Source organism: Diabrotica undecimpunctata, chromosome 5, assembly GCF_040954645.1.
Source record: "Diabrotica undecimpunctata isolate CICGRU chromosome 5, icDiaUnde3, whole genome shotgun sequence".
Lineage (NCBI taxonomy): Eukaryota > Metazoa > Arthropoda > Insecta > Coleoptera > Chrysomelidae > Diabrotica > Diabrotica undecimpunctata.
This window is the reverse complement of record NC_092807.1, coordinates 114187246-114206242: the sequence shown is the minus strand read 5'-3', so window position 1 is coordinate 114206242 and position 18997 is coordinate 114187246. Positions and strand designations below refer to the sequence as shown.

The 18997-nt window shown below is 35.4% G+C and overlaps 1 protein-coding gene across 3 annotated transcripts in view; it reads right to left on the bottom strand.

Moving 5' to 3' along the window:
- Window positions 1–811: 811 nt before the first annotated feature.
- Window positions 812–18997, bottom strand: part of CycB3 (cyclin B3) — a 35884-nt gene continuing 17698 nt past the window's right edge. For 2 of the 3 annotated variants that reach the window (XM_072532557.1, XM_072532556.1), the window contains 4 exons: window positions 18535–18826; window positions 9469–9855; window positions 5788–5962; window positions 812–1607 (listed from right to left, as the gene is read on the bottom strand). In XM_072532557.1, the coding sequence (XP_072388658.1) occupies window positions 1447–1607; window positions 5788–5962; window positions 9469–9855; window positions 18535–18826 (1015 nt within the window). In that variant the 3' untranslated portion in view covers window positions 812–1446. The remainder of the gene's footprint in view (window positions 1608–5787; window positions 5963–9468; window positions 9856–18534; window positions 18827–18997) is intronic. The other variant, XM_072532558.1, reaches the window with a different exon arrangement.

The window sequence follows — 18997 nt, the reverse complement described above, 5'->3', positions numbered from 1 at the left end:
AACTGAGATGTGGACTGCGGACAACCTGCAAGATGACGTAGACCAATTGATAATACACGCGAACAAAGGGGAGAGTAGCGAAAGCGAATCCGACATCTCGGATGTAGAGGACGACTTTAGTATAGTTAATTAAATATCTATGAGTAACCTCGATTATTTTACACTGTATAACCAATAAAATGCATTTACCAGTCCAATCAGAGTATGGGCTTTTCGGATATTGGGCTGGGTGCACGGAAATCGAGTTCCCGGAGGTTCCACCCTGTATATTTATAGCTATCAAGAAATGTAATTTAAAATATATTTGTTAGTTTAATAAAGTATAAATATAATATAATGTTAAATAACTTACACTATAAACCTTATACCTGCTCATCTGGTCAAGTGTGGGCAAGGAAAACCATTATCCCATATGGAATAACACAAGGTTTCGCTGAAAACTACCAGGTTGCTATGCCAAGGAACTAGGTAAACTTATGTTGTGTGTAAAAAATGCGAGACTGCATTATGTTTTAACAAGGACAAAAACTGCACTTCAGATTTCGACAAAAAAAAATTCATAGTAGGTGTTAAAATTTCGCAGTGATTCAAGTGCGCAACTTGTTTTTTTAATAACATCGCCGGGATTAAAAAATGTGCAAAGCTTTTTCGATATTCCCGTTCCTGATAATTTTTCACATATTTACAAAAGAAAAAGTTTTTCTTGGATATTGGGCTGGGTGCACGGAAATCGAGTTACCGGAGGTTCCACCCGGTATATTTATAGCTATCAAGAAATGTAATTTAAAATACACTTGTTAGTTTAATAAAGTATACAGTTTTATAATAAAATTCTCGCTAAAAACTTAAGGTCTTTTTATTCAAATTCATGCCTCTTATTTGGCTACTTGAAGGCAATTATTTTATCAATATATTATTTTATAATAAATAAGAGAGCCCGGCGTAGAGATCTGGGTACGGCTCTGTGACTACCACTTGGACCTGTTTGTATCGCCAAGCACAAGGCGTGAAATCCGGCAATTGTGCATTCCTATATTAGCCGTACTGCACTCTCGGTGTGACATTTTCTATAGTATCGTACTCTTAATTTTAATAATACTGTAAAAATACTATAACCAGTCACTTTAAACTGCAAATACATATAAGTCAAATTATAGTCCCACAAAAATCACTCAAACTAAAAATATAAAAAAATACACTGCCCTTATGGCAACATACACAAACGAATTGAAAAGCATGTTCTTTTTTATACGCTTTATACAAGACATTAAATTATATAATCAACACAAATAAAATATTCTAAAGACATTGTTAAAACTTTTTTTTATGTAAAATAACATAGCTAAAATCCTGTTATTTATAGACAATCAATAGAAATAGAAGCTAAAATTACATACAAAAATAAAATATTGTATAACGTCGATTAACATGAAAGTTTTCAAAATATCAGAACAGCTCATTGTTTCCTAGAAGTGGTACTTTCGCTACTTCGAAAAATATTTTATGAGAATATTTGTTTCTTACTGTCATTAATTGTGATTTGGGAGGCTGATTAATGCCCGTATTTAAGATGATAACAACGTCTTTGAATTCTTCTAATTTATAACCTAAAAATATATTAAAAGTTTATTAAAAATATTTGATCATTTATTGCTTTTACAATTTTATAAAGTGTGAAGGAATGAAATACCCTTGTAAATTTTGATTTTTCTAAATTGTTTGACTACTTCAAAAATTTTCAAGCTATTTATGCTAAATATTTATTTTTGTTTTCCTTAGAAAATCAATTAGGAGATCATACACTGATTTGTTGAATGAGTCAATTAAAGGTGATATATTAACTGGTTCAGCAATGTATAGTTTGTACAAAAATTAAATTAATTAAATGTTCAGTGATATGAGAGGATTCATACCTAGTTAGCTAAGGTCTAAGATAGCTTAGATCGGTTCAGTGGATAAAGAAAATATTGCGCGTGTGGTTAAGGGGTAAGCAGGTTTACGAAGATATGCTTAATACCCTTGGCTATCATGTCCTTCCAAGAGGTGAATTGATGGTGAAGACCGACCGAGAAGGCCAGTTTCTGTGTCCACTCCCTTAAAAAATATCTATGCAGTTCATGACATGACTTTACCAGACCATCAAATTCGGCTAAAACGAATATCCGAGGCACTGAATATTTCATACGGACGCCATCATTATAATAGTTTACATTAATTTGGATTGGACGTGAGAAAAACTTCTACAAAATGAATCTCCAAATGTCAATGTTAGCCAAACGTGTAAGGGTAGATAGAATCATTGCGTTTGATCTGTGTATACTTTGAAAAAGATGCAAACTTTTTAAGGAGTTACATAAGTCTTTTTTTATTTATTCCATATGAAAGTTTATGGTAATCCGGTAATATTACGAGCAATATTACCGGAGTTATAGAGATTTGAATACCGCGCAATAGGTACGTGCGCTCTCAGTTTAAAAACTTCGAACGCGTTTTTCTTGAAACTTTCGTTTTTTCGTGCGGTAGGCACGATTTTTCGAAAACGAATCGATCGATTTTGCTGAAATTTTGCACATTTCACCTTTATAGTAGTGTTTCGTGATTGAACGAAGAACGAGTCGACCGATTGAGAATCTCTTTATTCAATCACGAAACAATAGTATAAAGATGAACTGTTTTTAAGCTGAAATTTTAATACAAAAATATTAAAAATTAAGAAAATGACATAATTTTCGAAGATGAAAAAAAAGTTACTTCATCGTAACTTATAACTGGATCATCTGTTGACAAAAACCAAGTTCATCTATTATGTATTGGTTAGTTTATGATTTTATGAGTTTCCCTAGGTCGCAACGTCAAGATATTGTTCATTTTATAGTTTTTCCAAATTTTAGAAGTAAAATAGACAAATTTTTGAATTTTCGAAAAATTTTTGTTAAAATTTGACTAATTTGATGTTATAAAATTAATTATAACAACAAAATGGACAATATCTCGACGTTGCTATCTAGTAATTTATCTATAAAAGAAGTGTGCAAAATTTGAAAAGGATGAATCAAGTAGTTTTTGAGATACAGTGAACATCGCCTTAAAAAAAATTATTCCAAGAAAAACGCGTTTAAAAAAAAAGCATATTTTTTTGATACTCACACAGTATCATCTATTCCAGGCCCATATAGCGACGTGCTTCCTGCTAAAATATTTAGAGCATCTTTTTGCTCCTGCTGTCGACGAACTCTGCCTTTTTTTATTGCATCTGTAGCCATTTTATCCGCTCTAGTAATTCGATTATTATCTGCCGCGAGTGCATAATTACGAGAACTTGACACTGTACTTATTCCACTTTCTATGTGAGTGCTAATTCACTCACATAAATCACTCACCTAAATCAGTCACCTCACTCACTCACGTCACTCACTCCCATCATTCACTCACTCACCTCACTCACAACTCTCTCACTCCCAAATGCCTATAGCTCCATCAATTTTGCTCCGATCATTCTGAAATTTAACTGGATACTCTTGACGAGTTATACTATCGAATAAAAACATAAAAAACGCAAAAAATACGCTACCCCACCTTAAGCCGTATTGATACTATGGATGAAGCTTGGGTATATTTCTATGACCCAGAAACAAAGCAGCAATCGCTCAAATAGATATACTTTGGTTCTTAAGGCCTAAGAGATTCCGAATTCACAAACTTGCTGAAAAATGTCTTGCTTCGGTTTTATTGAAATTGATCACGGTTGAAATGGAGTAATCACAATTGATCTTCTGGATAAGGGCAAAACAAAAACTGGGATTTACTCACCGGCGTTCTAGGAGAAAAAAATATAGACAAGACGCGGAAAGTTGTACAAACGTATTTTGTTTTTACATGACCATACCTCTGCACACAAATCACATGTTGCCATGTAAATAATTCGTGATTTACGGTGTGAATAATACCCCCCCCCCTATTGTCATGAAAACTATATTTTAATTTAAAAGAGTAATAAAATAATAAAAGATCGAGTCCCAAACTTCTTTAAGAGTGCCTCCAAAATACACCCCTGGACAAAAATATCGAATATTTTTGAATTTTCCAATTTTTTTTGTAGTCACTTATTTCAAAATAATTTTAGATTACTGATAATACTCATATAGTAGGCTGATACTCAACTGGTTTGAAATATTTTGATGATTATTTGGACATTTATTCAGTGGTTAGTGTCATTCCTGCATTTTATCATAAAAATCCTTCTTCACGCAAATGAAAAATCATACTAATTCGGTTAATTTTAGTTTAATTTATTAAGTTTAATTAAATATCGTTTTGATTTAACTAAGTTTAAAACAAGTATCCCACCAATTCGGTACTTCGATGAAGTCCAAGTAGCATATATTGTAATTTTGTACGAGGCAGGATATGCACAAAAAGGTATCGCACGACGTCTCAGCAGAACTGAATCCATAGTTTCTCTAAAAGGTACTCTAAAAAGGTACCGCAAAACAGGAAATTTTGTAGGAAGGCCTGGTCAAGGACGCCCAAGGTGCACAACCGCAATTGATGACCGTTTTTTGGTTCTTAATTCTACACGAAATCGTTCATTGACATCGATGCACCTCAGAAATGAGCCATTAAATGTTAGACAAGTTAATGTGAGTTCACAAACAGTTAGACGAAGATCAAAAGAAGCAAACTTAAAGCCCAGACGCGACGCCAAAGTTCCACGTCGTCTCCAAAATCATAAAGCTCGTAGTTTAAAATTTGCAAGAACACATATTTAGTGGAATATCGACAATTGGAAAAACGTTCTTTTCACTGATGAGACCAGAATCTTATTATGGAAGCCAGATGGTCAAAACTACGTCTACAGAAGAGTTGGAGAACGATTTGACAGCTGCAGTCTCGCCCAGGCCGTTAGTTTTGGAGTTGATGGCATAATTCTTTGGGAAGGTATTAGTTGGGAGGTACGTACCGCACTTGTGGATGTGATTGGACGGATGACTGGTGATTCTTATGTTTAAAACATCCTGCAAGATCATGTTTTGTCATATGTTGCTTACATTGGATATGAAAGATTCACGTTAATGCACGATAATGTTCGACCACATGCCGCTGCCATAGTGAGTAATTATCTTGATAAGGTCCAAATTCAAAGATTTGCCACCGTCTAGCCCGGATTTAAATCCAATAGAGCACATACGACAGCATACGACAAAGAAATCCCGTTCCAAATACGATGGAGCAGCTTCGGCTTGCTGCACAGGATGAATGGAATGCAATTTCCCAAGGATATGTCTAAAATTTACTTGCAAGCATGCTGATAAAGATGCAAGCAGTAATAAGAGCTAGACGGGGGAATACTCGTTACTGATCGTGCACTTCTTTAAACCAGTTATTTAAGCAATTTAAATTATCATTTAAGTATAGAGTAAAATACCCTTATTTAAATAATATTAAACATTTATTTTTTTTCACAATTTTCTCCGCATAAAAAAACAAAAATTTGAAAATTCCAAAATATTCAAAGATTCAATCAATGATTACTAAAATATTCTTTTGTATTAATATAGTAAATTTCTCAAGTTTTATCTGTTTTCTTCAAACTAACATTAATAATCAAATTTGTCGTTTTCCGGGTTGTCGTTGTTTCATAAATTCAGTTATTTTCTTTATTTACGAGATATAATGGATTTATGTTCGTATTTTTTTTCCTCTAAAATTTTCTGGGTGTATTAGAAGACAAAAAAGGTGAAGTCAAATTCACCTTTAAATTTTTAAGATACGTATTAAATACTTTACCTGTATAAAATTCCAATGTTGGAGTCCAGTGGCTGATACGTTGCATCCTAAGTGCTATGTAAAGAGCAGCCGACGCCAATTTGGAATCTCTAATAGCTACTGTATCATAATTCATTAATGAGTACTCTAGAATAAACCTAGCTAGTGTCAGAACAGGCATTGTTATTTTCGCACACTAAAAAAATAAATATAACATTTATATCTGGTTTTAAATCAGCATATTTTTAATTACTCTATTTTAAGCCTATTTTGCTTGGAGCAAAAGCTAAAAAAAGTCGGTTTTTATTCAGTTGAATTTTGTATTTCAATTCAGAACAAAAACATGTTTTTCAGCGGGTTTATTAGTTTTTCATCCCATTTCATGGGAAATATTACGTACTTTAATATAATCACACACAGACGAAATTAATGACACGGGAACTTAATTATGGCGTACTTAAACGTACTAAAACGTAAAAAAACAGTCTACGAGATAAAGTAATCACATCTTGGTACATAATTAGGGGAAAGAAAAATGAAACGCTACAATTTGAATAAGTGACCATGGAAGACGTTGAAATCAAACGCAGTAGGTGCCGATGTTCGGTGATTTGCGCCCCAATAAATACGAAGAAAATACCTATTCGCGAAGAAGGTGGAAGTCCATCACATTTAAGTGAATTGAAAAAAAAAACGGGATGTGGCACTCTGGGAGTAATCCGAGCAGAAGTATAGATTTCTTATCAGCTATGCACGAAACGATGGTTTTTAATTTAATTTATTTTATTTTACTGTAATTTATTTTATTTTATTAAGTTAACCCGCGGTTCAATGCTCCCCCGGTAGCCGCAATAAAAAAGCTATGCTTCTAAAAAATGAAGAAAAGTGCGCTTCAGCTTGTCGTACATTTCCAGGAATAAAAATCTGGTGAGTAGCATGAATACACTAACACTGGTCACAGAGTCTTGGCGTTAGGGACTCTAGCAGTATCAGAAATCGTCTGAACTGTTTAGTTCGATGGTCTCGGAGTGGACCTCTAGTATCTCTAGAGTACCAAGACTCCGTCCTTTTATTTTGAATATTAACTCCCAATGGTAGTGACGATAATGGAAAAAAAAATTATATAATAAAAGCTCTATTAACCGGAATACAGTTTATTCAAAATGGTCCTGACAAATTACATGAAACAGAACATAAAGGAATCTTCCGGAAATTTCAGGAAATATTAAAAATATGTTTTGTAACCGAAAAGTTTATTTTTTGGTTATTTTTTTTTAATTGAACTTGAAACCAAAATTTGAAAATTTGGTTTTCCGAAATGCCCTACGTCCCCCTTATTCGGCACAAAGGAGAGCCTTCTGTAATTATATATCCAAAAACGTAAATTCACTTAAAATATTTACACTATACCTAAATTGTTGCAAAATCAACACTATATAAAGGCGATAGTTCTAAGCAGATCTGTGATATCTCTCTTCAGTCCTGACTCCCCGGAGAGTGTAATGGTCATCTTGATGTTGTGTATTGTCGGTCTCTTAAGATCTCTGTCTCTGGTCATTTTCCGATAATTTCTTTGATCCATCTTGTTGGGGATCTGCTTCGTGATCTTCGACCTTCTACCTTTTTTTTTTTGGATATTAAGTCTTTCCATGTTTTCTGTGTCTGCTCTCATAACATGTCCAAAGTATTTTAATTGTTGGAGATCGATTTTGATAGAAGCCGTTTGATGACCTTTAATGCTGATCTGTCATATATTACGAGTCATCATCATCATAATTCTGGCTTTAAAACCCTGCTTGGGTCTTGACCTCCTCAAGAATTTCTCTCCAGTCGTCCCTATCCATCGCCTTCCTCCACCAAGCACCACCATATATTTCTCATGTCTTCATCGATGTTATCAAGGGACCTTGTTCTGGGTCTTCCTCTTCTCTGACCAAAGGGTCTATCAGGGAGCGTTTTTCTGGCTGACATTTTATTCCATCCGCATTACATGCCCTATCCACCTCAGACGTCCTATCTTAATATGTTTTACAATATCTTGTTCCTGGAATATTCTATAAAGTTCGAAGTTGTATCGTTTTGTTCACACTCCATTGTCATTGACTGCTCCATAGATTCGCCTTAGTACTTTTCTTTCGAAACATCCTAACATGTTTTCATTACGGATTTAAGGAGGAGATTGAGCCCAAAATAGCACCTTTTAGCCGTGCAAATTCTGCGTTTTATCTCTGCGGTAATATTATTTTCAGTGTTTAGGAGCGCTTCAGGTATACAAATTCGTTCACTGCATCGATGACGTCGTTTCTATAACAAGTGGTTGTAGGATTTGTGATTGCGTGTTAATTTTCATATACTTCGTTTTTTTTTTGTTTATTTGTAAACGCATTTTTGTAGCTAATTCTTTTAGTGCTGCATACGCGTCTCGTACAGCGTTTTCTGTTCTCCCAACAATATTGATATCATCAGCATAGGCAAGGATTTGCACTGATTTATTATATATTGAACCAATGGTTGTGATTTGTGACATACGTTTTTCCAGAGCCAGATTGAACATTATACAGGAGAGAGGGTCTCCCTGGACAGTTCCTCCTGAGTTCATACACTACATTCAACTTTTTCAAGAGATAGTTTTGTTAAATTTACCAACTGATTTGGTATTCCTAGCTCTTTAATTGCTTTGAACATTTCTCTTCTATTCACAGAGTCGTAGGCTGCTTTGTAGTCTATAAATATGTGATGAGTATCAATGCCATATTCAGGTTTTAGGAGTCGTAGGCTGCTTTGTAGTCTATAAATATGTGATGAGTATCAATGCCATATTCAGGTGTTTTTTCTAAAATTTGTTTCAGGGTTGCAATCTGATGAATTGTTGATTTACCACATCTAAAACCAGCGTGGTATTTTCCTACTATCCGTTCTGCATATGGTGCCACACTGTGACAAAGTATTGTGGAAAATATTTTAGACGCTGCATTTAGAAGCGTACTTCCTCTGTGGTTAGATATCTCCTTTTTGGGTATGGTGCAAAGTATTCCAATATTACAATCATTAGGGAAGAATTTCTGTGTCCATATTTCTTTTATACGATCGTGTAATACTTAATGGTATCGTGGCCCCCTTCTTTGTATAGTTTAGCATAAAGATTATCTCTTCCAGGTGATTTGTTTCTGGCTAGTTTTTTAACTGCATTTTTAACTTCAAGAATCGTTGGTGGTTCCTCTTCCCTCTCGTCTGTTTTCCTTACCTTATCTCTTCCGTCTTCCAGGTTTTCTTCTTCTTCCTCTATAGTAAGTGCCTGGTTAAAGTATTCCACCCATCTACTTAATAAATCTTTCCTTGTTGTTAATAGGTCGCCATTCTGACTTCTGCATTGTCTTGTGGTTGCCTTGAATTGTTTTCTGTTGATGTTAACTTTTCTATAGAATGCTCTGAACTCATTCTCTCTGTTGAGGATTTCTATTTATTAGAGTCATCATAAATCAAAAATAGCATCCACATTGAGCTGTACTTTTTCACTTAAGCTACTTCATACAGTTGGTCATTTGACGGAGAGATTTGACGCAACTAAGGAAAAGTCCGAAATGTCAAGGAAAATCTTGATTTAACTTTTTGTGAATAAACATAAAATTCATTTTGTAAAAAATAAGTAAAATTTTTAATTGAATATTTTTTGGAATAAATAATACAAAATACTTTTCTTACCCTGGCATATCTTCTCAAAAATCTGTAACTAATGGGTATTCCTAAGTCGAATCCGATTACTTTAAACAAATTGATCTCCATCCTAATAAGTTCCCTCTTGGTATAAGCGCCATCGCAAATATACAAGAAATCGTCAAGCATAGGTGGAATCCGTTCGTCATATTTACTAGCTATCAACATAGCAGCGGCACCGACCAATTGTAAGGTTTCCTTTCCTACTGTCATTCTACTTAGATATAGATCAACTAGTTTAACTCCTAAATAAAGAGTTTCATGGTTGAGTTCGAAACTTTCTTGAATTTCAACCATCCAATCGACAAGTAGCGATCGCATCCACCGAGTAAGACATATTTGGCGATCTAAATAATCAGGTACTGGAAACAGAACCTAAAATAATAATATTTGTTAGGTACAGAAAATAACATAGAATTCTACATTTACATCAAAATTATATCTCGGAACTAAGAAGTTAGATTTAAACAATTTTAGAACGTTTTAGCAGTGGCGTTTGATGCAAAAACCGATGCAGCGCTACCAAAAAATAAATAACTAAAAAAATTAGTTAAACTAACTAAACTATTTTCTCGTCATCATCCAGCCTCAAGAGTCCACTGCTGAACATAGGCCTCTTCCTCATGTTTCCAACCCCGTCTATCTTGCGCCGTTCTCATCCAGTTTTTATTGAGTCTTCTTAAATCGTCAGTCCATCTTGTAGGTGGTCGACCGACGCTTCTCTTGTCTTGGCCTCCATTCCAATAACCTCTTTGTCCATCGCCCATCTGTCATTCTGGCTATGTGTCCTGCCCATCTTCATTTTAGTCTGGTTATCTTCTCGATGATGTCAGTCACTCCGGTTCTTCTCCTGATGTCTTCGTTGGTTATTCTGTCTCGCAGAGTTATTCCTAACATAGACCGCTCCATTCTTCTCTGCGCGACTCTCAGTTTGGTAGCTGCTGCCTTTGTTAAGGTAAGTGTTTCTGCTCCGTACGTCAAGACTGGGACGACGCACTGATCAAATACCTTTCTCTTTAGGCATGTGGGCAGCTCACTTTTAAAAGTTTCTCTCAGTTTTCCAAATGCTGCCCACCCAAGGCCGATTCTTCTCTTCAGTTCATGAGTCTGGTTATCCCTGCCAATAATAATTTCATGTCCCAGGTATTTATATCTATCTACGAGTTCTATTTTTTTCCCACCAATGCTGATGTTCTGGTTGGGTACCAAATTGGTCATGATTTTTGTTTTCGAGATATTTATATTTAAACCTACACTTTCTGTAGCCACAACGAGTTCCTGTACCATCTCTCTTGCCATACCTAGATCTTCAGCTATTATAAGTATACCATCGGCGAAACGTAAGTTGTTTAGATATTCTCCATCTATTTTTATTCCCTTTGTCGTCCAATCCAAATTCTTGAAAGCATGTTCTAGCACCGTATTAAAAAGTTTAGGTGACATTGGGTCTCCTTGTCTAACCCCCCGTTCTATTTTTATGCGATTACTGTTAGTATGTAATCTGACAGTGGTTGTTGCCTGCAGGTATATTTTGTATAATAATTTAGTATATCTATAATCTAGCCTGCATTCTTTAAGCGCCTGTAATATTTTCCTTAGCTCAACTGTGTCAAAGGCTTTGTGAAAATCGATAAATATTAGAACTAGAGGTTAATTGTATTCCACTGCTTTCTCTATTAGGGTTTTTATACTTTGTAGATGGTCATTTGTTCCGTAACTTTTTCGGAATCCTGCCTGTTCCCTTGGTTGATAAGTCTCTAATTTTCTTTCCATTCTCTTAACTAGTATTCGCGTAAACAACTTATATATATGGCTGAGGAGGCTAATCGGTCTGTAATTCTCTAAATTTGCTTTGTCTCCTGCTTTGTGTAATAGAATCATAGTAGCGTTGTTCCACTCTGTTGGAATATTGGCGCTGTGAAGGCAGATATTGAAAAGTTGTTTAATTTTTTCAAGTAATACATCCCCTCCAATTTTTAGTGCTTCTGATACTATTCCGTCTTCACCCGGGGTTCGATTATTTTTCATTTTCTTCAGGGCTTCTTTGATTTCTGATTTTGTTATATCGGGCATTAAATCTGATCCTTGGTTTAATACCGCAGTTTTTAGTGTAATTGGAGGTTCTGTATTGTTATCTTTTTTTCTTGATCTATATAACTCTGTGTAGAACTCTTCGACTATTCTTAATATTTCATCTCTGTTCGTTGTTTCTTCTCCAGTTCTGTTTCTCAGTTTGTTAATTTCTATTTTCCCCTTTTGTACGCTCCTCTTCAAAACTTTCATGTTCTTATTTTGCTCTATTGCCTGTTTTGTTTTTTCTACATTGTAGTTTCTTATGTCTTTTCTTATTGCCTTTGTGATAGTCTTACTTATTTTATTTATCGCTTCTTTGCTTGTAGTGTTATCTCCTTTCATTTGTCGCCTTAGTTCTATAAGGGTTTTCGTGGGTTGACTCAGTTTTTCACCTTTTTTGCTTGTCGGTCAATATATTGATGTCTGCTGTTGTTGTATCTTTCAATGAATTACCAATATATTTTTCGAACTCCTGGATGTTAGTTGGTTTTGTCCATTTCTTTGGTTGTTTCTTATTTATCATTTTGAGTCTTTCTTTTTCGGTTGATATCGTTATTTTAGCTCTTACTAACCTATGATCACTGCTTGTACTGAACTGGTCGTAGAATATTTGGACTTCTTCGTCTGGATGTCCTGTAGTAGGAGCGTACACTTGAATGAACTTTAGGATATATCTGGCGTTTATTTTGATGTTTAAGTAGACCACTCTTGTTGAGATTTGGTTTATTGACAGAATTCTGTTAGCAATTCTTTTGTGAATAAAGAAGCCCACGCCTCCGACTGTCGATTCCTCTTCTCCTTTGTAATAAAATAAATGGCCTGATGGAAGTGAGGTAAGACTTTTTTCTAACTTCGCTGATACTTACAATATCCCAGTTCACTTTTAAGAGTTCTTCCTCCATTTCTTCGAATCTTTCTTCGGTAGAGAGTGATCGAGGATTATATGTGGCGATGTTGAGGTTTATCTTTTTGACGCACATTGAATAGGGTTGGTTTACAGTGGTCGGGTTTTTGGCATTTAAACACCGTGCTTGCCTAGCATGTTGGTGAGTATTCATATTTATTCCCACGAGTAGCTGCGGAAAGTTGGTCGATTCCTGTAGAGCCCCGCGTACAGGAACAAGGCTAATATTCAATGGGATTTCGCCCGATGTCCCAAGAGCATCGTAAGCGGCCGCGTGACGTGCAACCATTCAGTTTTTAGCACGATAGCTTCCACCTTAACTTACGGATTTTTTGCATCTGGTTTTCTCCCTATTACCCTCCCTATTCTCCCTATCACTATTTTCTATTACAAAAAAAAGCGAATAATATATCCGCATTAACTCACCTCGAGAGACGAGATTAATGTCGATAAATTTGCTAAAAGAAACGCATTACAAATAAAATTTAGTACCCGTATGATTGTGTGATCGAAAGAGGATTTTTTGGTAATAAAAAATATATAATTTTTATGAGACTTTCAAGTTTACATCGAGTGAAACGTAAAAAGATGGTAAATCTTTCTTTGGTTGTTTTTGTTGGTTACTTATGACTTTTTTAAAAATAGGCTTAAAAGTATTCGAAAAATCCATGATCATGTCCTGAGAAATGTCTATTATGCAAAACTGTTTTGACATTTTCTTCACTCATTTTCTACATTCAGAAGGTAAGTATACTATTCCTTTTTTTCGTTTCGTTCGCACGGTAGAGAGCTGTGACCGGGTTCTGGAAAATAATGTATAATTTGCTGAATATTACTATTGAAAGCATCCATGGATGTATAGAAGAACTGCACTATGGTGTGATTTTTGTTTTTGGCAGAACAGTTGTCCGAAAACAAATAGAGGGTTGTATTGTCATAACTGCCTTTTATGCGCCTAAAGGAATAAGCGGCAGTGGCAGGTTTTGTTGATAATCAAAGCATAAGACATCAATTAATTCATCTTCGCGAGCAAGATTTAAATATTCCCGTAATTTGGTATAAGTAAAATATTTTGGCCTTCTGTAAGTGTAGATGCTTTTTAGTTTCCAAGCGGGTTTTAGTTTCTACATTGTCTTCTGTGGCAATTGTGTTGTTCAGGCGGTCACATTTCTGGCAATTATCTGACCTGGGATGTCCAAAACTAAGATTATGATTGAGATTAAATTGCCGGTGATAAAAATAATATGTTAGCAGTGGCTTAATAATCCTAAAATTTTCCCGTCGTCTAGGAGAACACACTTTTCTGGCTTATAGTTTACAAGGCACATCCTTATCCGTTTTTTGCATTTTTTCTTAACAATTTGAATGTTTGAAGTTTCTGTATTATTACGCACAGACGTTTTTTGCTGTTCATTACTTTCATTAGTACCTTTTTTAGCAATAACAAAATGCTGCAAATATGAGTCTTCCTCACTAAACTCACTACTTGAACTAATACTCATAATGCAAAGATTTTTTTTACACTTTATTTGTACCTACGATACACTACTGCAATTTTAAAAACAAATAATTGAAATGAGATGTTATTCTGTTTGCCATCCCCGTGGCCTGATTTTCAGATGTTGGCAATATTACCATTGGTGGCAAGAAACAGTCATTTCCTGGAGTTGACCGATTCTGGCATCTAAGTACTCTTATTGATTTATGCAGTCAACTTCTTAGCCCATGTATTTACCTTAATATTTCTTGGAGATGCATCTTATAGAAACATTATTCTATAAGATGCATATACAAACTGAATTTGGGTAAAAAAAATGGAGTTGACTGGTTTTTGCACCGAACCTTTCAATTATTAATTCTGTACTATGGAAATGATCTGCATTTTATTCAAATATAAAGAAATTTTTTAAATATTTATATGAAGAAAAGGTATAATTAAAACCATTACTGGATTGTCTACCTTATGCTCAGTATAAGGAAGATCGTTACTGGATATTATTATTGAGAAAACTGGTTTAAGTAGAGGAAAAAGTTATACATGTAAATTTAATATAGACATTTTATTTAAACAATTAATGGATTTGTAAATATAACAAAGTAAATAGTTTATACTATTTTCCCTGCTTACTTTTTGGTAGCAAGTGAGAAGGGTTATTGACGAGGGAGGACTTAAGTTTGGCAAATCGAAAACGGAGTATATGTGGTCGGGAGGAACAGGAATGGTTGATGACGTAAAATTGCTTGGGAAAAAACTAAGACGAATATGAGAATTTAAATATCTTGGATCCTACATAACGGAAAATAGGACACTAGTTTTTACTGATTCGGTAAACGATGCAATATGTAATATGTAAGAAATGCAAGATTCTCTTAAAACCGCCGCTATCCATGAGAATGTGCAGGAGAATCCGCGGCAGTCGATTTCCAGTCGCTCACAAGAACTCGACCTTTCACAAACAACGACGTGCGAATTTTTTGTCGTGACTTGGGATTGGAATCGTACAAAATTCAATTGACCTCAGAGTAGAAGGTAACGTAGACAACGACGTACATTCGCTGAATGGGTTCTCAAGTATAAATATGTACTTCTGTTGCAGTTTATGACTTAAAAAATGTGTTATTTATCATTAATTCCCCATTGCTATTTTTTATATTATCGTTTAACCACATTTCATTCTTGGTATTGCCCCCAATCCAGTCTGCCACTATAGCATTTAAGTCATCCAAGATTATTATAACCTCTTTGTTCTTCACACAATCCACAAGGTATGGGTGAAGTTCTTCATAAAATTTTTTCTCTCTTCTTCTGGCTTGCATTTCACCGGCTCATATACTGCAATTATATTTACAACCTTCTTGTTAACTCTGATTTTCTCAGTGACTATTCTTTGCGATATATAATTAAACTCTTCTATCTGGTCTATATATTTCCTTCTAACCATTAATTCCACTCAGACAAATTTCAGTTATTATTTCGTGGTCTCGGTTGTTGATAGATATAATGTCCCAGATTGCTGTTCTTTAAATCTTTTTTCCTTTCTAAATCGTTACCCTTTTTTCGCGAGGGGTATATCCGAATTTTCCGTCCCGAGGATTAGTTTTTATAAATGTGAGTAACAAAAATGAAAATTGTTATAAAAATTCATGAATGCTACGATTACATTGTAACGCTGGCCCTGATCATCGATCAGCCGCGACGTTTCTTGACTCAGTCACAGTATATAATATATACTGTGACTCAGCTATGCAGGTGCTAGCGGTCCTGCTATGCAGGACTCCGGAGTGATGACGTAGATTTTATTGACATCTGTCAGTTTCACTTTCCAAACAAACCTTGTTTAGTGTGGATAATTTGTATTTTTCGTTATTTTTTCATTTTTTTTACAGAATCTTTCCGCCTTTTGCAATATCTAAGTATTCTAATAGTTACTACAACAATTTTACAAGGTTGTGTAAATAATAAAGCATGTTGTTTTATAAAAATAGCTATAAAATGCATGTATCAATAAAGTAAGGTTAGAATGTCTTTAATTTAAACTTCTAAACTGTATTTCATAGAAATAGAAAACGGAATTATGATGGTATTATTGTAAAAAACACTATACTTAAAAGAAAAAGCAGCAGAGGAAGCAAAATGTTAACTTTATAGAAATTAAAAAGTCTTGAGATTGGGCATTTCCACTTTTGTTTGGAAAGTAATTGACAGTTGTGACGTCACACTCCGGCTGTCCATTCCAGGTAGACGACGCCGGAAATTGCGAAATCCTTTCGAACAATACCGTGACGTCAAGATGTCTGTAGAAAATTCTGGTGAAGTTTCGATGCAGAGCCGAACCATATAAATAGTGTTGTTGGGAATATAAATTGTAACATAAATTAAAATACGTGTAAATAAATTAGTTACCTATAGTAGCGGGGGAAGGGAAAGTCAGATAGATTTTGTGTCGTATTGAAGTCAGCTAAAAGAGATTAGGAACTGTAACGTGATAAAGGAGAGTGTGTAGCTAGTCAAAACCGATCGGTGTTAGTGGATACGGAGATAAAGGTGAGGCGGAAAGGAAAGCAAGTAGGACACTAGAAAGTAAAGAGGTGGAAGTTAAAGGATAAGGATTTGGCAAAAGTCTTTAAGAGTAGCGTGCTGGAACAGCTTAAGGAAAAAGATACGGTAAACAACTGGTAAAGACATAACAATAAAGTTATGGTGTGAGTGGGAGAGGAAGTTCTAGGAAAAACATCTGGTAAAGGGCCCCTAAAGACAAAGACACTTGGTGGTGGAACCACCAAGGAAGAAAGAGGCTAAAAAGAGGTATGACAGGTCTAAAAGAGAGGAAGACAATGATATATGTAAGGTGGCAAAGAGAAAGCAAAGCGCACTGTAGCTACTGCTAAGGAAAGATCGTCTGCACAGCTGTATGAAAAGTTGGTCGAGGGGATGAAAATATTATACAGTTTTGCTAAAGAAAGGCACAAGTCATCAAATGACTTGACCTACGTACGGCAGATAACGGTGCGAATAGAAGAGTGTTAAGAACCGAGGTTGAAATAAAGTAAAGATGGTATGAGTACTTTGGTAAGTTGCTAAATGAAGAACAACACCAGGGGAGAGACAGAGAATGCGAGATCCCAAATGAGAATGTAATACCGGGGACAGCGAGAGAGGAAGTTGTCGAGACGCTAAATAGGACAAAGAACGGTAAGGCAGTAGGACCTGATACGTGTGGAGGTTTGGACGGCTCTAGGAGAGGAAGGGGTTGACATTTTGTGGAAAATGATGAGTAGGATATATGAGGAAGAAAAGATGCCCAATGCATGGAGAGAGTGTGTGATGGTATCATTGTATAAAGATAAAGGGGAAATTCGGGACTGTAAGAACTATAGAGGGATAAAGTTAATGTTGCACACAATGAAAATTTGGGAGAGAACGCTAGAGCAAAGGTTAACAAGAGAGACATCGATAGGAGAAGAACAGTTTGCGTTTATGCCAGGAAGGACAGCGGATGCCTTGTTAGGTATCAAAAGAGCTACATTTGATATTTATAGATCTTGAGAAGGCGTAGGACACAGGTCCTAGTCAAGAGCTGTGGAGATGTATGAGAGAGAAGTACGTAAGGTACGTGAAGGATATATATGAGGGAGTGTACACTAAAGTAAAGACTGCCGTAGGATTGACCGAAAGTTTTCCAGTGACGGTTGGTTTGCGTCAAGGCCCTTCACTGAGTCCTTACCTGTTTAATGTTGTTATGGATATACTGACAGAGAAATTAAGGGAGGAGGCTCCTTGGTCAATGCTCTTTGTTGATGATATCGGGTTAGGAAAGGAGAACAAAGAGATGTTGGAGAAGCTGAAGTATTGCAAAAGAGCTATTGAGAGGAAGGACTTAAGGTTACCAGGTCGAAAACGGTGTATATGAGGTTGGAAGGAAAAGGAATGGTTGGGGACGTAGAATTGCTTGGAGAAAAGCTAGGACGAGTAGGATAATTTAAATATCTTTGCTCCTACATAACAGAAAATGGGACAGGATACAGACTGGTTGGTTTAAGTAAATGCGAATGAGCGGGGAAGGAAAGATATACAAGAGTGTGCTGAGATCTGCGTTGGTGTAAGGCGATGAAGTGTGACCTGTAAAGAAGATTCAGGAAAAGAAGATCGAGGTAGCTGAAATAAAAATGTTACGGTGGATGATGGGTAAAACTAGAAGGGACAGGATCAGAAACGACTTGATTAGGAAAAGAGCTAGAGTGACTACAGTCTCATAAAAGGATTCAAGAACAAACACTCCAATGGTTTGGTTATGTTAGACACAGAGATGAAAACTATGTGGGACAAAGGATAGAGATGTTAGAAGTTGACGGAAAATGAGGTAGAGAAAAACCGAGGAGAAGATGGAAAGACTGTGTCGCAGAGGACTTGAGAGAGAAAGGTTTAGATAAAGAAGACCCGATGGACAGAAATGAGTGGAGACTAAGAATAAGGAAAAACGACGCCCGAAAAGGGAAAAGCTGAGAAAGAAGAAGAAATAAAATAGTGTAATAATAAATTAAGACTGTAAATAAAAAAAACATTACAATATACTTACTTCTCTTTCTTTGAGGTAGTTGAAAATGTCCATGGCATAATGTGACACCTGGAAAATATCATTCCAATTCTCTTTATCATAATTTACTACATTCTCTGGTATGTCGTGGTCTCCAAGATTTAGCTTTGATTCCATTTGTTCGGCAACAACTGTGAGATTTGATTTTTCTTCGGCTTCCATTTTTTCGTTTTCTTTATTGCTTTTTTGCGTCTCCGCTGCTTCTGAAGTTCTCGCAGATCGCAAGTTATGTTGTTTTTTTGCACTGAAGTATGTACTTTCATTACTGGAATCGCTAGAATTGTGTGGTTATCATACTATAGCTAATAGTAAAACGCATTGCAAATTATAATTATATATAATACACATAATAATGAGAATTTGATACTGATAATTTACGGATAATAACACCGCTGGGAATTTAAGAATTTTTCGATTTCCTATAACGATTTTTTTCACCCGATGT